Raw genomic sequence first — 25,857 nt, 5'->3', positions numbered from 1 at the left:
CTCCATGGGAACGAGGACGCCAGCAACGGAGCAGGTAAGTATAAAACTTTTTATAACTTCTGTATGGCTCATAATTAATGCACAATGTACATTACAAAGTGCATTAATATGGCCATACAGAAGTGTATAGACCCACTTGCTGCCACGGGACAACCCCTTTAATGCTCGAGAATCGAGGAAGCTTACAAATCTCACACACATTGGATGTCATTGGAAAATCATGATTTATTCCAAACAGCAGAGATATTTTATACAAAGACATTTGAAAAGAGGTTAGAACACGCCTCACTTATAATTAGAATAATTTATTATAATTCATTTATTTTCATTGATTATTAAAAATGCAAAAAGGACAATGACGTCTTAGTTAGAAGTCTTATAACAGAACAATAATATAAGCTAAAGAAAGATAATGAAAAGCTGAAAGAAAAGCAGGTTGCAAGACATAAAATAGAGGATAGGAAATCGTATAGTTTCCCTCACACATATATTTCTGTCATCTTGTAATACATGTGACTTTGCTTTGACTTTTAATGTTGACTTTTTTTCTTCTATTTATCAATATAAAAAGAAATTGGCAGCTTAGTTATTTGCTGTTTAAGGCCCCCTGCACACGGGCGGAAATTCCGTGGCGGGATTTCCCGCAGAATTTCCGCCCGTGCCCGCCTACATAGGATTGCATTACAAAACGCAATCCTATGCAGACAGCCATGATTTGTCCACATGAAAATACACATGGAAAACTTTGCGGAATGTTCTATTTCTGTGCGAGACCTGCACAGAAATGTCACTCCCAGCGCACCCACTCAGCTCTGCGCATCGCCGGCTGGATGGCAGCCAGCACATCACAGAGCCGGAGCCACGGGAGCAGGTGAGAGCCGCACTGCTCACTGCAGGGGCCTGGGTTGGATCCCGCTGCAAGAATTCTCGCAGCAGGATCCGACCCAGCTGTATGCAGGCGGCCTAACAAATGAGATTTGTGAGTGCAGCATTTGACAAATTCAAACCATTAACATGGGTTTTCCTATGTGTGTTTTTTGGTTAAACTTTTTATTAATTTTGAAAAAGTCGAAACATATTAATAGTGACTTTCAATATTACATTCATGTCTTTAGTCAGGGGGTTACAAAGTTGAACAGAATGGCAACAACTTACATGGCAGATAATGATTCTTAAAAAGTAAAATAAAGAAAGATTCAAGGTTCTGTTCCTTTTAATAACTTAACCCCTAATAAAAGTAAAATAGAATCAACATGAATAGACCAGAAACAAAAGTAACAGTTGGGGAAAGATGAAGAAAGTGGGGAAAACACATAAGGAGAAGATCTGAGGGGTGAAGGGAGTTAGGCTATGCTTGTTGCTTGTCATATTAGTTTAATTATATTGGAAAATTAAACTCTTCTGTTGACGTGATCAGGTGTACCCTCAGACGTTTGTTGGGGGGTTGGAGGATATACTTGAAGGTAAGCTAGATTCCCCTGGAAGGGTCGAAGATCTGGCTGCTGGATTTCAAAGACGCATAGTCAGTGAGTTTAGGTGCCTGGACGACCAGGTTTTTTTCAGATATCATTTCACAGTCCATAAGGATAGCTGCCAGATTCTCGTTGACTATAATCTATGATAATTTTATTTTTACTAAGTCGATGCTAACTGATGCCTTCCTCCAGGAGTGAGTGATTGCTATACGCGCAGCTAGGAAGCAATAAGATATCCATTTATGTGTGTGTCTGGGAATGTTAGAGATTTGTTTGCCCAATAAAGCCTATGTTTGCTTTTTGTTAGTCAACAAGATTTGAATACCCAACATTCAGAATATCAAAATGGTTTCTCTCCAGTGTGACTTCTATGATGTCTAAGAAGATCTGATTTAGCTGTAAACATTTTCCACATTCAAGACATTTAGTTTCTCCCCTTTTTCAGTTTTCTGATGTGAAACAAGACATGCTTTCGACTTGAAACATTTCCCACATTGAGAACATGAATATGTCTTCTCTCTTGTGTGAATTCTCTGATGTTTAACAAGATGTGATTTATGGTTAAAGCATTTTCCACATTCTGAACATGAATATGGCTTCTCTCCTGTGTGAATTCTCTGATGTATAACAAGACTTGCTTTCCGCTTAAAACATTTGCCACAATCAGAACATGAATGTAGTATCTCTCCCGTGTGACTTTGTAGATGATCCACAAGACTTGATTTATGGTTAAAACATTTCTCACATTCTGAACATGAATATGGCTTCTCCCCTGTGTGAATCCTCTGATGGTCCACAAGACTAGTTTTATGTCTAAAACATTTCCCACATTCCAAACATGGGAATGGCTTTTCCCCTGTGTGAATTTTCTGATGTTGCAAAAAACTTCTTTTATGCTTAAAACATTTCCCACAGTCCAAACATGAAAATGGCTTTACCCCTGTGTGAATTTTCTGATGTTCCACAAGAATTGATCTCTGGTTAAAACATTTCCCACATTCCAAACATGAAAATGGCTTCTCCCCTGTGTGAATTCTCTGATGTTTCACAAGAATTGATCTCTGGTTAAAACATTTCCCACATTCCAAACATGAAAATAGCTTCTCTCCAGTGTGAATTCTCATATGTATAACAAAATTTTCTTTCCGTTTAAAACATTTCCCACAATCAGAACATGAATATGGCTTCTCCCCTGTGTGAACTCTCTGATGTTTAAAGAGATGGCATTTACGGTTAAAGCATTTTCCACATTCTGAACATGAATATGGCTTCTCTCCTGTATGAATTCTATAATGTGTAACAAGGTGCGATTTCTGGTAAAAACATTTCCCACAATCAGAACATGAATATGGCCTCTCCCTTGTATGAATTCTTTGATGTTCAACATCTGTTTCATAATTTTTATTTTGTTTAACATTCTGTAATGAATCAGAAGATGGAACCTGTTTAGAAGGATCTGCTGATAGATCTTTTCTGTGAAGGACTGAGGGTATATGTAGGTTAAGGACAGGCTCTTCATATGTATCTTGTATAATACTATGATCTTCCACTTTACAATCTGTTGATATCAGATGTTCCTCTGAGCTCCTGCAGTCATCATCTGCCAATAACAAAATAGATTTTAATATCTTTTAATATAATATTACAATTATACTGATAGTTTATGACATTTGTAAAAGGAGGCTCTGCTGATCTCTGTAGGTGTCTGGCACTGCTGATCTGATCCAGCATGACATGACTGCTTTGAAATACCACATCTTGAACCATCTGGGATCACAAACAGAGAATCAGAGTGTCTACAGGAATACATCTAGGGGAAGTATTCTTAAGGATTAAACCAACAAGAGAGAGACAGAGAGAAGGCAGAAAAAAATCCTGCACTCAGCTCTCTTATTTTTTTTCTACTCTCTCGCTTGTTGCTTTGACCAAAAACTGCCATCTTTGGATCTGTCCAGCAGCTCTCCTATTATACTTGGATGCCTATGTGCACAAGAGTTGTATCTTTTTACAGACCTGGACAATCTTCCATGAGGACTGTCCACACCGGGTAAGTTGCCTTAATCATTCATCTAACACCAATTATTTTTACCTATTGTCAATTGTACAAGGCGCTATCCCATTGTATTATTTTTTTAAGGATTGCACCAAATCTAACTTGAGAGTGCATTCCCCCGAATGAGTACCTGAGGGGCAGAATGAAGGTAAAACAATATCTTCATTACTGTGGAAGGTCGTCACTATCTTAGGGAGAAAGGATGGCACTAGAGATGAGCGAACCTACTCGTTTTGAGTAATTACTCGATCGAGCACCGCGATTTTCGAGTACTTCAGTACTCGGGTGAAAAGATTCGGGGGTAGCAGCGGGGAACGGGGGGAGCCCTCTCTCTCTCCCTCTCCCCCCCCCACTCCCCGCTGCAACCCCCCACTCACCCACCGCGCCCCCCGAATCTTTTCGCCCGACTACGGAAGTACTCGAAAATCGCGGTGCTCGGTCGAAAAAGGGGCATGGCCGAGTAGGTTCGCTCATCTCTAGATGGCACACAACCTAGGACCAGCTTATCTTGAAGGACTATAGTGAATATAGGTTTCACCGACAAGGCCGCAAGCTCAGAATTCCAAAGGGTAGATGTGATCACCACCAAAAAAGCAACTTTGCAGGATAAAAGATGAGCTGGAATGTTGTAAAATGGCTTGAACGGATGAGACTGCATTGCGTCCAGTACCAAATTCAGGTCCCAAGGTGGGTCAGGAGAACGGTATGGAGGAGCATCTTGGACAACCCTCTGAATAAAGGTATATATGGTCGACTTAGAAGCCTGTCTGATAAGGCCCAATCCTATGTCCAGAACCTCCTGAACGAAAGGCAGAAGGCGCGAAAGCAGAAAATGCAATGGGTAGAGGTTGTGCTTTATTCACCAGAGGAATATAGTCTACCAAACATGATGGTAAACCTTGGAAGAAGAGGACTTTCTGGTCTTCATCATAGTCTGAATAACGGGTTTTGCAAAACCACAGGCTCTCAGGACCGCAGCTTCACCTGATATACCATTATACAAACTCTAGACAAACTCATGTGTAAGAGGGGTCCCTGTAAGAGAAGATCTTTTTGAAGAAGACATTACAGACTGTCAATGAGCAGATCAAAGAGATGTATGTAACAAATGCGTCAAGGCTAGTATGTAGAGAGGAGAAGACACCTGGAGGTCTTACATTTTGATAAGCTTGAGAAGTCATTGAATTAGTGGAAATAGAGTGAAGATGTACAGGAACTGGAACTTATTCCAGTGAATTATGAGAAGACAATACGGAAATAAGAAAAAACTCTGCGTCTATAAGAGCGGGAAACAATGATTGAAAGGTCAGGATACTTACAGGAAAGAGATGGTGTGGTACTGAGTTTTACCCCCCTCTTAAAGGAACCGACAAGGAAGCAGAAGAAATCCAGAAATGGATAAACTTTAATCTTGTACAAGATGACATACAAAGGATGCAAAGATGACATACAAAGGACGTTTTGCTGTTTAAAGTACACATTTCTCAAGTATAAGTGGATGAGAGTGGAAAATGCTGACCTATCTCTGAACCCCCTGCATTTTTGAATCGGGGAGAAACAAGTGCTGATTTTTTTGAGTCTAGCATGATGCCAAGAAACAGCTTCTTTTGGCTGGGAACTACGTCCGACTTTTCCAAGTTTATTATCCATCTTGAGTACTGGAGAAGGTGAATAGTTGTCAGCAGATGTTCTTTTAAGAGCTCCTTGGTTTCTGCTATGACTAGGATATTGTCCAAGTAGGGCACTATTAGAACCAATTTCTGTCTGAGGTATGCCACTAGTTCTGCCATGATCTTCTCCTGAAGATGCGTGGGGCCGACGATATCCCGAAAGGGGCGCAGGAGAATTGAAAAGGCCTTGTTCTTTTCCCCCTGTGGAGCGCGAACCTGAGAAATTTTTGCGAGTCCATATGAATTGGTATATGTAAGTATGCTTCCTTTAAATCTATAGAGGCCATGAGGGCCCCTTGCTTTATTAGCCTTATCGCCGAGTTCATTGACTCCATCTTGCACCTTCAATATTTTATGTGCACGTTCAGCGACTTTAGATTTATGAATGATCATTCGGGATTTTCCCCATGGTTTCTTTATCAGAAACAGTCTGGAATAATAACCTGTAGCTCTTTCCATTTGCAGGACCGGGGTTATTGCTTTCAACTTCAGCAGGTCCCGAACCCCCTGCTGAAGGAGATGAAGTTGGTGGCCTGAGCCTCCTGTTATAATTTTTTTATGGGGGTGAGATATGAATTCTACTTGGTACCCCTGGTGTAGAATTTGGGGAATTCAAGTGTTTTTGCCGATTGAGGCCCTTCTGTCTGCAAACGCCCTCAGTCTCGCCCCGAAAAGGATACCTTCATGGTCTTGTGTTGGGGAAACCCCAGTGGTGAGGATTAAGGAGGAATTCCCTTGTTTTACCCCATTTGGGGTAGCTCCATCTGCCCGTCTTGCCCTTGCCCTTGTAGGGCTCTGACTGTTGTGCTTCTTTCTTTGCTGCCTTTCTTCTGGAAACCCCTTTTTCCTATTCGCAGCCTTCACAAGAATTTTGCCCAAGTCCAGATCGACTAAAAATTGCCCGTGAAAGGGGAGTGAACATAATATATTTTTGAAGGCTAGATCGTCTGACCAAGATTTTAGTCACAGCACCCTTCTAGTGGACCTTTATCTGCTCTCACTGCAGCGCTATCACCGTTTTGGCTGATACGTTGGCCAAGAAATGTATTACCATTTCAAGACCAGGAGGGATTCAGGAATTTGTTCTCTCAGGGTCTTACTAGATATGTGGATTTCAAACAGTTTTAACCACATGCTTAAGGTTCGGGCCACGCAGGTGGCTGCTAAGCCCTCTAATTTTCTATCCATGGGTTCCCCCAGCTGTGTGGCATCTTCAAATGTTAGAGTTGTTTGCTTGGCCACTTTAGCCACGGGGACGTCCACCTTGGGCATTTCCTCCCAATCTGCGCTTACCTCCTCCGAAAATGGGTAGCGCCTCTTAATTCCCTTTCTTGTAAAGGATCCTGTATTGGGTTCACTCCATTCTTATTTGATCATTTGCTGGATGTTATTATGAACTGGAAAAGTGTGTCTACGCTTTTCCCCCAGCCCCCCTGGATGGTGCGGGGTTGCCTGAGTTCTTCCATCTTGAGGGTAGCTCAGACTGCCTTAATAAATTCAGAGAGGTCCTCTTGATTAAATAGGAACTTTTTGTAATCGTCCACGTCCGAGGACTCCTCTGGAGCTGGATGCTTCTCTAGATCTAAGAACGTGGTACTCCTTTCGGAGTCAGAGTACTCAGCTGAGCTACAGGGCTTCCTTAAGCGCTTTGATGTGTACGGTGGAGCTGACTGTATGGATTGGGATACCAGGGCAGAGCGCGCTTCATCCCTGATTAACTGCTTAATATCCTCCATAAATCCGCTTGACTCTTCCTTAATTACTTTGGCTCTACAAACTTGGCATAGCGGTTTGCTGTGTGCGGAGGGCAATCTTTTAGCGCCTTCCGCACACTTTTTTTGGTCTCGCTTTTGGCGAGTCTATTTTCTTGTCCCCCTAACGAACAACATGAAAATGCAAGCAATGTATAAATATTATGCTAAATATAATATACAATGTAAGTGTCTTTCACCCAATCGGCTACTTACGCACCCCACTGTAGTAGCCGGTTCAGGAATGTCCACTGCTGGAGTATTCATGCATGAGTTATCTGAGTGGGGTTACTGTCAGTTTGTTGGTGTGTACGGCGACATGTTCTGTGTCTGTGTGAGGTGTGATCAGTTACCTGTTATAGGTGGATGTTCCTTGTCTGTTGGTGGATGTGAACGGTGTGCTGTCTCTTACCATCTAGGCTGAGCCAGGCCCCTAGGTTCCAGCATGGGGCCGTCCCTATTGGGACGATCACCCCACTTGTAGGCAGGACTCCTGGGGTTAAGTAGTTTTATTAGAGTAGGGAGTAAGTATCTTGGCCAAAATATGAACCAATACCTCGTATGTACTTCAGCTATTCCATCTACTTATGCATGTTGGTATTCTAGGTATGTGTTTTGGTGGTTGTCAGTCATTATTGGATGTCTCCTGGCAAGTCCTGTTTCTAGTACAATTTGCTATGGCGTTAAACATGTATGCTTGTTCCCCTATCCCAATCATTTCCCTCCAGTCCTTGTTTGCATTGTGACCATGGAAGTCATTGTTTTTGCGACCTGCATGGACGTAACACATGTTACATTATTAATTGTATCAGTATGAATACGAGTTTTTGATAGGTTTTATATGCAACTGAAAATCCTGACAATGCAGACTCTTCTCTACATGTAGTCTCACCTGGGGGGTCATCTGTAGAGATCTCCTCCTTACACGGCTGATCCTCCCTCACATGTATTTCTGTAGCATTAATATGGATCAGATCTTCCTCCAGTTTCACGAGCTGTGAAATAAATATTGTAAAAGTCATCACACAGTTGGAGAAGTCGTGTGGAAGGTTTTATATGGCCAGAAAAGGTCATTAATTAGTATGAGGAGCCGGAATAACATGACAGCAGTAGTGATCTGGGCCAAAAAGACCAGAGAGGAGGTTTCATGAGACCTTCTCTCCATCTACCTGATCATCCTGTGGAAGAAGAGGACGGGGACATCTCTCCGCTGCTGTTCTCTTACTGGATCTACCTGCAGAAAACACAAGCAGCCACTGAATTCATTCTCTACATACAAATAATAAAGGCCATGTGAATTTAGTCCTGTCTATTACCTGGTGATGGGGGGCGCTTGTGGTCCTCCATCATGATGTCCTTGTATAGATCCTTGTGTCCTTCTAAATACTCCCACTCCTCCATGGAGAAATAGACAGTGACGTCCTGACACCTTATAGGAACCTGACAACACAATGATACCGTCATCACCCAGACATGTTATATGGCCATAGCGTTACTGTATAATGTCCCAGCATTCCCAGCAGCGTCACCTCTCCAGTCAGCAGCTCAATCATCTTGTTGGTGAGCTCTAGGATCTTCTGCTCATTGATCTCCTCCAGTATCAGGGGGTGAGGTGGAGGCCCTGTGATTGGGCTCAGGAGTCTTCCCCATCCATCAGACACCGGGGCCTGACAGCCACCACTAGAAGTCTTCTTCACTACCGTGTAATCCTGTTTATGAGAAGATACATCCATAAATATCCCTGCAGGCATTCCCAGAGTCCTTCATGTCTCCAGTTATGTCCAACAATTAAGGTTCTGTTCACATCTGTGTACATAATTTCTATTATTACAGAGTTTTCAATCTACTACATGAAAGAGATCATTTGCTTATAACAAGTCTGTTGGGTTTCTGTCACAGCTTTGTAAGCTGCAATATTTTTCCGGCATTTATGATGAATCGGCAGTAAATCCTCTGACGTAGATGTGCCCGCAGACTGCCATAGATAAGAATGATGGAACGTGACGTCATCCCCAGAATCTCTCACCTCTCCTGTAAGCTGGAAGAGTATCTCTAGGGTAAGGGTGAATATACTCTCCGCCATCTTGTCCCGGTTCCTCTCCATCCTTGTCGGGTCAATCAGGAATATTATCTGATATAGAAGATATCAGCTGTGGATCCTGAATGGGAAGAAGACGAGACAATGTAACCACAACCAAATCTCAGGATTACAGTGGATTGAAAGGGATCTATAAATAGGGCTGGGTTCACACATGGCGTATTCCCGTCGGAAATCTTGCGGTTTGGCCGCAGCAAAAACCGTGGGATTTCTGCCGGGAGAACCGCGGCGGCTTTGAAGCGGCCCGGCCGCTTGCTTTTCCGTTGCGGCCGGTGCTCCCATAGAGTAGAGCGCGGCCGCGACGAAAATAAACAAAAAAGAAAAGGTAAATAGACATGCTGCTTCTTTTGAAACCGTGGCTGCGGCGGCCACAGCCGCGGTTTCAGGCGGATTTACCGCAGCTGATTAGCCGTCCCGTGTGGACGAGGTTTCTGAGAAATCTCGTCCACATGGCTGGCTAATCCCGAGATTAGCAGCCGCGGGCGGATTTGCCACGGGCGGATCTGCAGCGGCAAAAGCGCCATGTGTGAACCCAGCCTAAGAGTGATTTTTAGCACTAATTCTATGCGTTGCGAGATGCACAGAAATCACACATGAAGAGAACTCATTTTTCATGGGTTAATTTACATGGGCGATTTTACCATCAGACTACGAGTTTGAAAGTAGAAAAACCTTCCTATTTTTGGCCGATATTACCTATTATTCTCTGTGGAACTGGAAAAAGAATTGCATCGCGCTAGCATGCTCTGTGAGGTTTATGCGAGTGCATTACAAATTTTCATTTCGAACAACATGCTATTCTCACATCCGGTAAAATTTCATATGCAGCGAAGCCTTTTTTTTACAAAAAAAAAAAAACACACATCGCCCTAGCGGGCAACATAGCAGGTCTGTGAGCTGCTGCTACAGTCCCTTCCCCCCCTTGCAGGCAGCTCTCATAGGCTTCTATGAGAGCTGCAGGCTGATCGCAGACAAAAGAAAGGACAAGACCTATCTTTTCTGGCTGCACATAAAAGTGGCCATCTGGAATCCGCAGCGTATCTTTTACTCACCTGAAAATCGCCTATCTGAATGTATTGGAATCTAATGTTTCAGATGGCCGCGATTTTCGGATGACGTATTAGCACAGCAAAATAGCTGAAAGAAAACGGTTATGTGAATAAGGCCTAAGGGTGCTTTTACACAAATCTGCTTCACATTTAGCAGAATTTTTCTGTTGTGGATACGCAAGAAATTTACATTGTGCAGCATGCCTAATTAGGTTATGGAAATGCTGCAGATTTTTTTCATAGACGTCAATCGGGATAATAAAAAAACGGACCAAAATTCGCAAATACACTTTAGTTCCAGTTTTTGCAGCTTTTTCGCTGTAGAAATGAACTGATTCTGCTTGAAAATCTGTCTCTGTCGAAGTGTAAAAATAAACTTTGCCCCTCATGACTGCGGTGCAGGATCTACGCATCACAAAAACACAACACATTCCGCAACAGAAAATCCGCACATAAGAACACAAGTACAAATACAAAGTCCGCAATACAAAACACAGCCAATCCCACAAGGCTCGTTAACTCCGCCCATCTGCAGAAAACACAACAGTAATTCCACAGCTCCAACGTTGTGTGTGAAGATAACCTAATCGATCCATATAAAAGAGCCCTTAATTACATCCCATTTAATACAATTACTGGAGATAATAAGAGGAAAGCTGGGAGAAGAAATTAATGTGTAGATGTTATGTTCTCCGTTTCTGTGCAGGATGGAACAATTTAATTGATTCGCAAGGCTATTCCTTCATGTTTGAGGTAAGGCATGTTGCATCTTCACAAGACCACTACGAGTAATCTGGGGCCGCAACAGTGATGTATAAAGCAGGAAGTCTAGAGCTAACACAGCGACTTCCCATGTCCTCTCACCTGGGATCACGAGTTAATCAAACGACTAATGACCAAATGTCTGTTTGTATGTGAGTGTGTGATTCTCATAGCTCTGCTCCCTAGCAATGTCATAGGCCCGCTCCCTGGTATCGTCATAGCACTACCCCTGGCACGTCATAGCCAATAGACGTTATAGGGGAATCTAATTGACCGCTGTGTGTTTATACTGAGAAGAATCTACCTCACCTCCACGTGAATAAACTGAGGAGAATTTACCCCGCCTCTGTGTATATACTGAGAAGAATATAAATGATCTCTGTGTCTATATACTGAGGAGAATCCACCTCACCTGTATGTGTTTAAACTGAAGATAATATAACTGATCTTTATGTGTATATACTGAGAAGAATCTACCTCACCTCTATGTGTATATACTGAGGAGAATCTACCTCACCTCTATGTGTATATACTGAGGAGAATCTACCTCACCTCTATGTGTATATACTGAGAATAGAGATGAGTGGGCACCAAAATGCTCGAGTGCTCGTTACTCGAGTCGAGCTTTTTATAATGCTAGAGAGCTCGTTTCGAGTAACGAACCCTATTAAAGTCAATGGGAGGCTCGAGCACTTTTCAAGGTGACCCATGCTCTGAATAGGGGAGGGTGTGTGATTCACCTGAAAACATCAGAAAGTGATGGAAACACCACAGAAACAGATGGGAACAGCAGGGGCAGCATGCATGGATACATCTGAGGCTCCCAGGTTGCATTATCAAGCCAAATTGTGGGCAAGAGCCTGTGGTCATCCCCCTAACAATTTAGTTGGGCCAGACCATAATCAGCAAGGCACACGCACTGGCACATCTTAGCTAAGCACCACACTAGGTGAAACAAAGGCCAATCACCACCTGCGGGTGACACCCCTGCCACTTCTCCTGTGTTACATGTTGGCATTGCTGTCCAATCCCCCCCCCCCCCCAGGACGCAGGCACGAGCCTGCATCCACAGGGCACTGAAATTTTTCCCAGCGCAGCGTCCAGCTGTCCCCATCCCAGTTGGGGTAAGGCACATCGCCTACTCAGTAGTCCACAGCGTACTGAAATTTTACCCAGCGCAGCGTTCAGCTATCTTTATGCCACACGGTTGTTTGACAGCCACACCACTCTCATGTCTATTTATAAGTGCGTATTGGATGAGGAAGAACAGGAGACACACACTGCAGAGGGTTGGCAGGGCCTGGCAGCGACCCTCTCTGAAATTGTGGGCGATAGCCCACAATGCGGATGAGAATGGCTGATAAATTAATGTATGATCATAATTCCAATCCTATACCACCTCCGTCACAAAATTTCATGAGCCACAAACGTGGGCATAAAGAGGACTCAGATACCAGTACTTCTACACATGTCCACAATTCATCAACCCATTTTAAAACAAAAGATATTTACCCGGATTGCAGGTGAACCCCTGAAAGATTTGTTTACCAAGAGTATAGGTGAACCCTTAAAAGATTTGTTTATTAAGAGTGTAGTTGAACCCCTGAAAGATTTGTTTACCAAGAGTGCAGGTGAAACCCAAAAAGATTTGTTTACCAGGAGTATAGGTGAAGCCCTAAAAGGATTTGTTTACCAAGAGTATAGGTGTACCCCTGAAACATTTGTTTACCGAGAGTGCAGGTGAACCCCTGAAATATTTTTTTTAACATAGAGCTCGTACTTGCTTAATGGGATCCAGGTGGCAGTCGACCGACAGGCAAGCTACCGCCTGTCCCAACCCCTGGCTCGCCCCGCGGGGCTCTTTAACCAGTGCCCCAGGGAAAAACAACATGTACTATGAAGAAATTAGAGTGGCCAAACCAGGACAATTCATTCTGTCTCAGTGTCAAATAGCTCGAAACTGCGCTGGGATACATTAGTGGACTCTGTGGGCGTATGAAGCTGGAACCAGCACGTTTGCTGAACTCTAGTGGTGAACCTCCTCAAAATTGGGGGAGAGTACCCGGAGGCGGCCCTCAGAAAAAATGCTTTTGACAGAGCCTGGAGGCAGCCCTCCGAAAAAAATTGTTTTTAAAGAGCCTTTTGGCCCTCTGAAGAATTGGCTGTTCAGCGTGCTGTAATGCTGATTTAGGAGGAGGAGGAGGGGAAGAAGGAGGAGGAGGAAGATCAGAGAAGGATAGACCAAGCTACTTCTACCCTTTTTTGGGGTGATAGAGGGTGCATGGTTTTCCAGTTCTAGCTTAAAGATACTTTATGTTAAGCTGCTTTCCACCGGTGGAGAAGTCTGGGGAAATCCAGGCTTTGTTCATCTTAATAAGTGTAAACCTGACGGTGCTGTCAGTTGACAGGTGGGTACGCTTATCCGTGATAATCCCCCCCGGCAGCACTAAACACCCTCTCTGATAACACGCTAGCAGCAGGACAGGCCAGCACCTGCAAGGTGTACAGCGCAAGTTTGTGCCTTGTGTCCAGCTTTGACACCCAATAGTTGTATGGAGCAGTGGGATCACAGAGGATGTTGGTACGGTCGGCTATGTACTCCCTCACCATCTTTTTACACTGTTCCCTCCTACTCAGTCTAGACCGGGGAGTGGTGACACCGTCTGACTGGGGTGCCATAAAACTGGCAAAGGCCTTGGAGAGTGTTCCCCTGCCTGCAATGGACATGCTCCCTTTTCCCCTCGTCTCCCCTGATAGTTGGCCCACTGAACTACGCTCTCTACCACTAGCATAGTCAGATGGGAAGTTTAGTATCAGCTTTTCCACCAGGGCCTTGTGGTATTGCATCATTCTCGTACTCCTTTCCTCTTCGGGAATGAGAGTGGAAAGGTTCTCCTTATATCGTGGGTCAAGAAGGGTGAACACCCAGTAATCTGTGTTGGCCAAAATTCATCTAACGTAAGGGTCACGGGAAAGGCAGCTCAACATGACGTCAGCCATGTGTGCCAGAGTCCCAGTACGCAACACATCGCTGTCCTCACTAGGAGGATGACTCTCAGTCTCCTCCTCCTCCTCTTCAGCCTATACATGCTAAACAGATGTGAAGGAAGTAGCATGGGTACCCTCTGCGGTGTGGGCAGCAGTCTCTTCCCCCTCTTCCTCCTCCTCCAATACGCGCTGAGAAACAGACCTGAGGGTGGTCTGGCTATTAAGCGACGTATTGTCATCCCCCATCTCCTGTTCTATCCACAAAGCGTCGGCCTTAATGCTTAGCAGCGACCTTCTTAGCAGGAAAAGCAGTGGCATGGTTACGCTGATAATGTCCGCATCACCACTCACCATTTGTGTTGACCCGTCAAAGTTTCTTAACACCTGACAGATGTCAGACATCCATGTCCACTCCTCTGTGAAGTAGTGCAGAGGCTGACTACCACTCCGACGGGCATGTTGCAGCTGGTATTCAGCAATGGCTCTACGCTGCTCGTAAACCCTGGCCAACATGTGCAAAGTTGAATTCCAGCACATGGTCACGTTGTACAACAGTCAGTGAACTGGCAGCTGGAAGCGCTGTTGCAGTGTCCTGAGGGTGGCAGCATCTGTGGTGGACTTTCTGAAATGTGCGCACACGTGGCGCACCTTGCTGAGCAGCTCAGACAAATTGGGGTAGTTTTTTAAAAAGTGCTGAATCACCAGATTGAACATGTGGGCCAGGCATGGCACGTGTGTTAGTCTGCCGAGCTGCAGAGCCGCCACCAGGTTACGCCCATTGTCACACACGACCATGCCTGGTTGGAGATTCAGCGGCGAAAGCCACAGATCTGTCTGCTCCATCAAACCCTGTAACAGCTCTTGGGCAGTGTGCCTCTTGTCACCTAAGCTTAGGAGTTTCAGCACAGCTTGTTGACGCTTCCCCACGGCAGTGCTCAGCGCCTAAAGCTACCAACTGAAGATGACATGCTCACAGATTGTAATTGAAATGTGGAAGAGGTGGCATAATAAGCCGGAGAAACCATGACTGAGGTAGGACCTGCAATCCTTGGTGTGGGTAGCACGTTAGCGGACCCAGGGTCAGACTCGGTCCCAGCCTCCGCCAAGTTAACCCAATGTGCCATCAGGGAGATGTAGTGTCCCTGCTCGCCAGCACTTGTCCATGTGTCAGTGGTTAAGCGGACCTTCCCAGTAACCGCATTGGTGAGGGCACGGTTCATATTCCGTGACACATGCTGGTGTAGGGCGGGGATAGCACAACGGGAAAAATAGTGACGACTAAGGACCCAGTACGACGGACGGCCTCCGCCATGAGGTTGCGGAAAGCCTCAGTTTCTACCAGCCTATATTGCAGCATCTCCTGGCTCAGCAGTTTGGAGATATGCACGTTTAGCGATTGTGCATGCGGGTGTTTGCGCTTGCGCTGTAATGCTGCTGTTATGGGCAGCTGAACACTGTGCTGGGACACATTCATGGAGGCAGTGGAGGACCCTGCAGGTGAAGGGGTGGGTGCAGGGCTGGAGACGCTCATGCCTGCGTCCAGGGAGGGGGATTGCATCTCAGTGACAGCATGTGACACAGGGGAAGAGGCAGCGGTGTGACCCGCATGTGGTGAATGGTCTTCGTTCCACTTCGTCGGGTGCTTAGCTATCATATGCCTGCGCATGCTGGTGGTGGTCAGGCTGGTAGTGGTGGCTCCCCTGCTGATGTTGGTGTGGCACAGGTTGCACACCACTGTTCGTCGGTCGTCCGCACTCTCATTAAAAAACCTCCAAACCTTCGAGCGCCTTAGCCCTCTGCATGGGAGCTTGCCGCGAGGTGGTGCTGTGTGGAAAAGTTGGGGGATTACTTGCTCTGGCCCTGCTTCTCCCTCTGGCCACTCCACTGCCTCTTCCAACCTGTTCTGGTGCTCCAGTTGCCTTCCCCTCTGAAGCGCTGTCTTCAGTAAGCTTACCAACCCAGGTCGGGTCAGTCACCTCATCATCCACCAGCTCTTCCTCTAAATCCTCAGGCTGTTCCTCCCTCAGACTTACTGCCCTAACAACCACCTCACTGACAGACAACTGTGTCTCATCATCATCATCATCATCATCAACAACTACCTTGAGACACTACTTGGAAGTCCCCACCCTCATCCCCCTGAGACCATGAAAGTTCCATATTTTGGGCATCGGTCACGACAAACTCCTCAGGTGGCTCATGAACCGTTGTTTGTGACTCAGGGAAGGAACCTGAGAGTATGCCCATTCTGAATCTCTCCCTTTCCTGGAGTGACCAAGCTGCGAGGAAGGAGGATCAGCGTGAGCATTTACAGGTCCTGTCCCTTGGCTAGTGTGAGTGGACTGCGTGGAAGACTGGGTGGTGGATAAATTACTGGACGCGTTATTCGCTATCCACATCATCACCTGATCGCACTGTTGTGGTTTTAATAATGGTGCACCACGCAGACCTGCAAACTGTGAGATGAAGTTAGGGAGCGTAGATACGCTGTGTTCTACTTCTCCCTCAACAACAGGCACTGTTTCACCCCGCCAAGGACCTCAGCCTCTGTCCACACCCTCATTCTGACACCCACGTCCATGCCCTGACCCTTACCACTAGTGTTGATCATGTTGTATAATGCACTGCGTCAAAATGCTACGCAAACCGCAAGATATTTCGCGTATGCTTTAAGCCAAAAATAGACAGTTTAAAATGAGTACAGTCTTGTTATATAGTGCGGATTGACAGGACACAGACCAAGGGTATTTTACGTACGCTTTAAGCCAAAAATAGACAGTGTAAAATGTGTATAGTCTTGTTATATAGTGCGGATCAACAGGACACACACAGGGGTATTTTGCGTACACTTTAGAAAAAAATATACAGTGTAAAATGTGTATAGTCTTGTTATATAGTGCGGATTGAAAGGACACAGACTAAGGGTATTTTACGTACACTTTAGGTCAAAAATAGACAGTGTAAAATGTATGCAGTCTTGTTATATAGTGCGGATCGACAGGACACACACTTGGGCCTATTATGCAAATGCTTTCAGTCAAAGAAAAAATGAAAAATGAGAGGAGTTTTGTTAGTTCCTATATAGTCTGTGTACACCAGTAGCAGTATACTACATAGAACCGGTAACAGTATGCAGTATACAGCCGGGATGCTTGTGAATGCTTTATGCGCACTACTGGTCCCAGGCAGCCAAACTGATGATGCACAAAAGTGGAGTTGTAGTCCTAAAAAGGACTGTTGGGTTCTTTGAAGATGGATTCCCTGTCTAAAGGCTCCTTCTAACCTACACTAACGCTCTCCCTCATTCACAGCAGCTCTGTCCCTCAGCTAATCCAGCCTCTATGTGAGGCGAGCATCAGGTTACCTGAGTTTTTATGATCCTACGTCATCTGATCCGCCAGCCAATCACTGCTATAGACGTGCACAGGGTTGGCACGTCATACCAGGAGGTGCCAAAGCCTTCCCCGCATGTTCATTGGCTCCCTGTGGGGAGGAGAGGGTAAAATATTCTCGAACACCACATGGTGCTCGCTCGGGTAACGAGTACTTTCACAAATGCTCGCTCATCTCTAACTGAAAATATAACTGTTCTATGTGTTTATACTGAGGAGAATCTACCTCCCCTCTATGTGTATATACTGAGGAGAATCTACCTCACCTCTATGTGTATATACTGAGGAGAATCTACCTCAGCTCTGTGTGTATGTATTGAGGAGAATCTACCTCAGCTCTGTGTGTATGTACTGAGGAGAATCTACCTCACCTCTGTGTGTATATACTGAGGAGAATCTACCTCACCTCTCTGTGTATATACTGAGGAGAATCTACCTCACCTCTATGTCTATATACTGAGGAGAATCTACCTCACCTCTATGTGTATGTATTGAGGAGAATCTACCTCAGCTCTATGTGTATGTATTGAGGAGAATCTACCTCACCTCTCTGTGTATATACTGAGGAGAATCTACCTCACCTCTCTGTGTATATACTGAGGAGAATCTACCTCACCTCTCTGTGTATATACTGAGGAGAATCTACCTCACCTCTATGTCTATATACTGAGGAGAATCTACCTCAGCTCTATGTGTATGTATTAAGGAGAATCTACCTCAGCTCTATGTGTATGTATTGAGGAGAATCTACCTCACCTCTGTGTGTATATACTGAGGAGAATCTACCTCACCTCTGTGTGTATATACTGAGGAGAATCTACCTCACCTCTGTGTGTATATACTGAGGAGAATCTACCTCACCTCTGTGTGTATATACATGTTATTCCTCGGAAGTAACGACAACTTTATAACATTTCCCATGTGAATAACAGATAAGCTCCTGGACCAAATTAACTTGGGTGAAGCCGGGTATATCAGCTGGTAATAAATACTTATCTTTTTGGACGTTCATCTAATCACCACAACAACGTCATCTGTGAAGCAGTTTAATTTTTTTTCTCGCAAAAAGTGTTCATACCAAACCTCCCAGAGGAGCGTTACATGGCTGACAATCACCTGTACCTCCTCAGTAACCTAAAGGGGTTAATGATAACTCTGCCCCTCCCCAGTGCTGGAGACCCCACATACCTCCACCTGCAGCCGGACAGGAGCCGTGGGGTTGTTCTGTGCTTACAGGACCTGTGATGATGTCACCGTCATGTGATCAGTGTGTGGGAGGAGACAAGGGGTCACATGACCAGGTCTGTCTGCTCAGTGGATGCAGGACTCTGCTGTGTGAGGATGTATTCAGAGAGTGGATGGAGCAGAGCCGAGCGTGTGTGAGACGGAGGAGCGTAGCCGAGCGTGTGTGAGACGGAGGAGGGGAGCCGAGCGCGTGTGAGACGGAGGAGTGGAGCCGAGTGTGTGTGAGAGACGGAGGAGCAGAGCCGAGTGTGTGTGAGACGGAGGAGCGGAGCCGAGTGTGTGTGAAACGGAGAAAAAGAGCGCGTGCGAGACGAAGTAGCAGAGCGAGTGTGAGGTGGAGGAGCAAAGCTGTGTGTGTAAGGTACACGGAGGGGGCCGTACGCGTGTGTAACGTACCCTTAGAGTGCCGTTTAAAGAGTTTTTTCTTACACGTAAGTATTGGTACTTCTCCTTTGGAGGGGGCATCATTCCCAGTATGGGGGGTCTGACTCCCAGCATTCCTGCCAGTGCGCTGTGTGACGTACTGAGCATCCTGACCTCTCCTTCCATCGCTGACATTGTCCCTTAGTCGCTTTGCCTCTGTGAAGCTTTCTATGTGACTAGGATTCGGATGTAATACCAGGTTCTGCCTCTCTGTAATGTACGGCGCTGTGCCTCTGTATTAGACTCTTAAACCCTTCAGGATTGCCAGATAAATATTACCACCCTGCGGTTCTGTAGTGTGTATGGTGACCTGGGAGCCGAGTCCGCTCCATGCTTGACAGATATTGTCGTTTTTTTCACAGCTGCAGTAATTGTCGCTCTGATCACAGCAGTTAATATTTAGGTTTTGAGGTCAAAGCTGATCGCATGTCTAAACTGTCACAACAGAGGGACACCCCTTCTTGCACCCGATTGGCACTGACCGCAGTGCCAGCTGCCAGGCCCATGGAAGCTCTTGAAAGGAAACATCAGAAACTGCTAAATACTGAAGTATAGCAGAATATAACACAAGCAATCCAATGATCACAAGTTTAGGTTCCCCGTGGGGACGAAATAAAAAAAAACTCAATGATTTATTAACACTTAAATAATAATATATGAAAAGTAAAAAAAAAACACATTTTACCAATTTTCCAATAAGAACCCCCCCCCCCCCCCCATATTTGTATTGCCATATATGTAAGTCAGAGCTATTAGAATGCCGCAATATTTATCCCGCACGGTGAAAGCCTTAAAAAATGGACGGCATTGGGGGCGTGGCCTGGTTATGGACCGAGATCTCTGCTTTCTTCTGAGTTTAGCTCAGTCTCCTCTTCTTTATCCTTGGAGGCACCATGACAATTTGTGGACTTGGAGGTGCAACTCTCACATGGTATTAATATAGGTGATTTTACCCGTTCTACTTTGTTAAGGCAGCCAATATTTTACGTGTTTCGCGGACGCGGACCCTTCTTCAGATATGACTGTATTAAGTTCAGGATATAGCGGAGGTTTCTCCTATCCTTACTACAGCTCTGAGGAACAGCAGGGGGTGAAGCCTGGATGGGGACAGAGATGGCTGCTTTCTAGATATCAGCTTGGTCTCTCCTCTTTTAGTGACCTCTAAGCTTACCCCCGGGCTTTTCACTCACCTGAATTATTGCATTTACTTGTAGCCCTACAACGCTGGCTAGGGTGGCACCCAACCAAGAACATGGCACAGGCCTCACATGGGACTTCAGTACCTGAACCTTCAGAAAGCCCTATGAAGAAGAAACCTAGACTGGAAGATTCTGTACCAGCTCAGAGCCCAGCTCTTGTACCTACTGACCCTCTATATAATATACCTTCATCAAATCAGCCTGCATCAGAATCTGTTATGAAGGAAATGGTCCTGGCATCATGAAATGGTCTCTCCAAAGTGACTTGCATAAGCTTTCCACTTCTCTTTGCATCTCCATGACCATTTTGGGGAAGAGAATTACGTCAAGAACAAAATGAGCAACATGACCCGGTCTCATAATGACCTAATTGATGCTCATTTCTCCTTATAATGACGAGGTTCATGTACTCAAGAAGAAACTTGCAGATCTTGAGGATCATTGCAGGAGGAAAAACATGACCTTTATGGGTATCCCTGAAAGTATCACCCCAGCAGAACTTAAGGACTTCCTGCTATTAACGAATGAAGTCCCTACTGCCTGCACGTTTGCTCAATGAGCTGACTATTGATAGGGATCACAGACCGCTAAAGCCTGAACATCCTTCAGACAATATTCCACGTGATGTTATTGCCAGAATATATGGCTTTCACATAAAAGAAGCTTTTTTTTGGCCGCACAATCGGCTTCTAGTCTTCCCACTCTTTTCACAGGCATTCTCCTTTTCTCTGATGTTTCTGCTGCAACAATCCAGGCCTGGAGATCCTTTTCCAGTCTTACTGCCTTCTTACAGGAATCTAAGATCCCGTAGAGGTGGGGTTCCCCACAAAGCTCCTGATTCAAAAAGACAGCTCTACACATGTTATCCACACACCTGAAGACGTCTTCATATAGCCATAATTGTATTCAAGATACTGTACAACGCGTTTCGTCGCTATAAACGGCTACTTTATCAAGCAAGGTGGATACAGGGTGCCAGACCATTCTGATATATGTAGTTCACCATGCAGACTAAAAACCTATTAATGATGCCATGATAATTCGGCGGGTTGCTCTGCATTTCCATCAGTGAACCACATTGGTACTGCCACCCTGGGCTCCCCCTGGAGTCTTAAAGCCACACTGCATGTGAATGATAGATAATAAATGCAAAGCATTGGTTGGATGTTGGCCAAGATACATGAGCCCACTAACCACTTCACGGTTCCTTGCATTGTAGTGGGTCCCTACACTAATATAAATGCATCACAGAAGGGGAAATAAAAAATTAAAAACAATCACAGAAAATGGCCGTTACTTACTGATTGAGGAATGCATATAGATGCATCCTCTCACCATGCAGGTAGCTGACTACCAAATGGAGGAGCAAATAGGTTGCTAGTCTGCATGGTGAACTACATATATCAGAATGGTCTGGCACCCTGTATCCACTATGTGTAGGAGTGTACACCAAGCAGCCACCCCCCTCATTATCAAGAGGCAGTGTGAGTGGTTGTCTTATTGGTGTCCTGCACAGGTGCCAAAGCTAGTGTCATCACCAGAAGTTACACCCAAGCTAGCACTTATGATTGGGTAGAAAGAATCCCCAGCCTTTGAGTGCACAACATCCTCAAGATCTCTCCAGCAACAGCTTTAGGTGCGTTGTACTTGAGTGCAATAGTGTACAAAAGGCATCGGGTGTGTTTCTGGATCAGATAGGCAATTTATAATGTGGCATAGATCATTTGGACACTAAAGGGTAAATATTGGATTGTCCGGGGCCACAGGTGTGGCGTGAAAAGTCGCAGCAGTGCTCAAAGGATGGAAAACGCTCCTGTGTCGGGGAACAGTACCCATACCTCTGGGGGTGGATGTGGACAGGACGGTGCATATAGGACTGACGAATGCGGCCATCTGGCCAACAACCTTGTGTTCTCATCATCTCTTTCTATTTCTATTCTGAGGGTGTCCCCTTAAGGATCAATGTCTCTCCCTCGAGCCATGGTTCGGGAGGATTTAGTGGTAACTATGGATATTAACGTTGACATTGATTGGGAGTATGTTACTGATGGCTGTTGTGGTTGCATTGGTGCCAAAACAGATATGCCTGGAAGGAGGTCCTCTACAACAGGCACAACATGGGCCGGGTGCTAGTAACAGCAGTAGCTGTTTCATCCCATTGCTTCTAGTCTTTCCTTGTACAAATGAGAACAGGGCTGATCCCTCTGCACGGTGACAGCATTTCAGAAATTTGTAGATAGCTATTAAGTCTACTCTCAGCCTTCTATTTTGCAGGTAAACATTCCTAGATCCTTTAGCTGTTCCTCACAGGATCCTGGTGACTCTTATCTGAACTTGCTTCATTTTGTGTATGTCTTTTTTAATACAAGGTGCTCAGAAATGGACACAATATTCCTGATGAAGTCTGACTAAGGAAGAATAGAGGTGGATAATTATCTCACGTGATCTAGACTCTATGCTTCTCTTAATACATCCCAGAATTGTGTTTGCCTTTTTTGTTGCTGCATCACATTGTTGACTCATGTTCAATCTATGATCTATTAGTAGACCCAAGTTTTTTTCACATGCGCTGCTGCTTAGCCAAATTCCTCCCATTCTGTATGTGCTTTTTGATTTTTTTTTCCCCATATGTTGGACTTTGCAACTCTCCCTGTTTGTCGCCTCCCATTGTTCAAGCTTTTCTAGGTCAGGTTAATTACTTCATTCTCATCCAAGTACTTACATGCTGTTTAATAATTTGTTCAAAGATCTTTCCCAATATAGAAGTTAGGCTCACAGGCCTGTAGTTTCCTGGATCCAAGTTCTTTCCTTTTTTGAAGGTATGAACATTTTTTCCAATCTTATAGGACTTCTCCTGTCCTACGATGTAATTATTCTGTATTAGAGTGACACATGTCAGATTTTCAAAATTTGGCCTCGTCATTAAGGTGCAAACAGGCTTGGTCACTAAGGGGGTAACAATATATTTATCCAACTGTATATTATGCATCGATGCTGCCTCAAAGTCTCAATATTGGTATAGCGCTCAAACACTTGTATTATAAAATCAATCTATAGCTGGGTTTTTGAGTTCCACCAAAAGAAAGAAAAAGCCTCCTCACAGTGGGTAGCAAACTTTTTCACTGCTCACAATGCCAGGAAGGACCTGGCAGAGTAACCAGTGTTCTCTACCTCCCCTGATGGCTCCTGTGATGTGGACTACAGCTGCAAGACCTCCAGGAAACACACAGATGGATGCCTGTCCTCCTGAAGTGCTGGGATAGGTGAATGGAACAACAGCACCCATTACATACAGTGCTACTCCCTTTCCCAAGATGGCACCCAGCTACGTATGCAGATGATAGGGCTTCTCCTACAGCCAGCCCTGATAAGATGAGACCCAGGCTAGAAACTTCAGATCAGTGGTCTGGAGAGACCAAATTCAAGGGAAAATTGACAGCTTATGTCTTTAAGAGACGCACTTTGCATCTGCCTCGTGCCTTGCATTCTCCTACAGGAAATTCCCCAAACCTTTTAAGTCTTACACCGAAAGAAAGAGAGCTGGGGTCTGGATTGCAATCAAGGACAGCATAGACTTTGTCCTCTCTGAACAAGTTACAGACCCACACAGGAGATACATAATCTTAGTGGGCTCATTCAACAACACCTAAATGACCCTAGTAAATATATATGCCCCAAACTTTTCCCAAATCACTTTCTTAAAGAAAACTCTCAAAAAAAAATCAACAAAGCCGATATTGGAAAATTTACAGTATAATCTGCACAGATTTTAATATCAAACCAGACCAGCCGCTTTACTCCACTAGCTTTCTTAACCCCTTCATGACATGGCCTATTTTGGGCTTAAGGACGCAACAATTTTTGGCGGATTTTCTTCTCCGTTTATCAAAAGTCATACCTTTTTTATTTTTCCGTCGACGCGGCCGTATGAGGGCTTGTTTTTTGCGTGGCAAACTGTAGTTTTTATCGGTGCCACTCTTGGGTACATAGACTATATTGTAAAACTTTTTTTTTTTTTTTTAATGATAGCAGGGAGAGAAAACGCATCAATTCTGCCATAGATTTTTTTATTTTTTTTTACAGTGGTACTCATGCAGCATAAATGAGACATTCCATTTTTTCTGCGGACCGGTACGGTTACAACGATACCAAAATTCTTACTTTTTTTTTAGGTTTTCCCACTTTGCAATAAAAACCCTTTTTCTGGGTAATTTTTTTTTTTTTTCTAAATTGCTGCATTCAAAGTCCTGTAACTTTTTTATTTTTTGATGTATGGCACTCTATGAGGGCTTATTTTTTGCGAGACGAGCTGTAGATTTTATTGGTACCATTTTGGGGTACATACGGCTTTTTTGATCACTTTTATTGCATTTTTAGTGCGTTTTTAGTGAGGCAAAATGCTAAAAATTAGCATTTTGCCTCAGTTTTTTAGCGGTTTTTTTTGCGGTTTTTTTTCCGTGCACAGTCAAAAGCATGTGCAACTTATTGTAGGCGTCGTTACGGACGCGACAATACCAAATATGTGGGGTTTTATTTTTTTTTAACCTTTTTTTTATGCTAATCTGAGAAAAAGCATTAAAAAATGTTTTTTTTAACTTTTTTTACATTTTTTTAAATTCTTTTTTTAATCTTTGTTTTTTTTACACTGTTTGTGTCCCTCTGAGGGACTTTAACCACTGCCCTGATGATCGCTGGTATAAGGCATGGCAGAGCTACTGCTCTGCCATGCCTTATCGCTTGTACAGCGATTAGAGGCACAGGCAATACAGGACGCCAGTGTCTGGCGTCCTGTTGCCATGGTGACATCGCGAGTTCCGGCCGGAGACACAGAGGGAGCCGCGCTCCCTCTGTGAACTCTTTCCCTGCCGCGATCTACTTAGATCGCGGCAGGGAAGGGGTTAACAGCGGGGGGGCATCTCCGATGTGACTGACAGCCGGATCCCACTGCGAGAGAGCGCGGGATCTTATGTGATCCCGCGCTATCTCCAGGACGTAAGTTTACGCCCTGTTGCGGGAAGTACCAGGCTGCCAGGATGTAAACTTACGCCCTGCAGCGGGAAGGGGTTAATAGATCCTCCCCAGTCCTGACTCCATGGTTCCACAGGGAAGTGGTATACGACGTATTTAGATGCTTTATTTCCTCATTAACCTGTTTCTAGTTGATAGATGGACCTTTCCTGGTGTATTGTCCACTTAAATAAGTGATAAAACCTGTTCGGTCCATTCCCCCATTTTTCTTACTGTTGAAATGATTAGCGTCACAAAGGTGCCCAGGATTAGGAGAAACAATGTTTTCCTAGTGAAAAATCCTCAATACAAATGATCAAAGAATCCTTGATAGAATATTTCTCGATTTAATGCAAACTCAGACACGGAGATATTCTCTACATGGAATGCTTACAGGAAATTAATGCGGGGTATTATGATTAAAATTTGTTTGCAAGATAGGAGGAAAAAACAACTTCACATAAATTTCATTCTGTAACACAGATCTCTAGTGCAGAGCAAAGTATTCAAACCTCTCCCTCGACCTTTCTTCAAAAAGAATTAATGTCTCTGCGACACAGTCTTCGATGGGTCCTGATTGAGGAATATGTTAAGTTCGCAAGGTTATCTAGAATGAATTATTACACATCCTTTAACAAGCCTACAAGACTCATGGCTAGGTTAGCAAAACTATGGTGTGTTACATCCAAAATTCCTTTTCCAGTTAAATAGTACAGACCAGGAGTAAAGCTAACACCCCCTCCCC

The 25,857-nt window shown here is 44.6% G+C and overlaps 1 protein-coding gene across 3 annotated transcripts in view; it reads right to left on the bottom strand.

Moving 5' to 3' along the window:
* Nucleotides 1–288: 288 nt before the first annotated feature.
* LOC136624352 (zinc finger protein 585A-like) overlaps nt 289–25,857 on the bottom strand; it is a 188,413-nt gene continuing 162,844 nt past the window's right edge. For 2 of the 3 annotated variants that reach the window (XM_066598300.1, XM_066598299.1), the window contains exons 6-7: nt 7,842–7,944; nt 289–3,075 (exon numbers count right to left, since the gene is read on the bottom strand). In XM_066598300.1, the coding sequence (XP_066454397.1) occupies nt 1,868–3,075; nt 7,842–7,944 (1,311 nt within the window). In that variant the 3' untranslated portion in view covers nt 289–1,867. Of the gene's footprint in view, nt 3,076–7,841; nt 7,945–8,118; nt 8,184–8,265; nt 8,390–8,478; nt 8,659–8,975; nt 9,109–18,426; nt 18,461–25,857 lie in introns of those variants that run through there. The other variant, XM_066598298.1, reaches the window with a different exon arrangement.

This window comes from Eleutherodactylus coqui, chromosome 4 (genome assembly GCF_035609145.1).
Source record: "Eleutherodactylus coqui strain aEleCoq1 chromosome 4, aEleCoq1.hap1, whole genome shotgun sequence".
NCBI lineage: Eukaryota > Metazoa > Chordata > Amphibia > Anura > Eleutherodactylidae > Eleutherodactylus > Eleutherodactylus coqui.
Note: the sequence above shows the minus strand (reverse complement) of the source record. Positions and strands in the feature narration are given on the sequence as shown.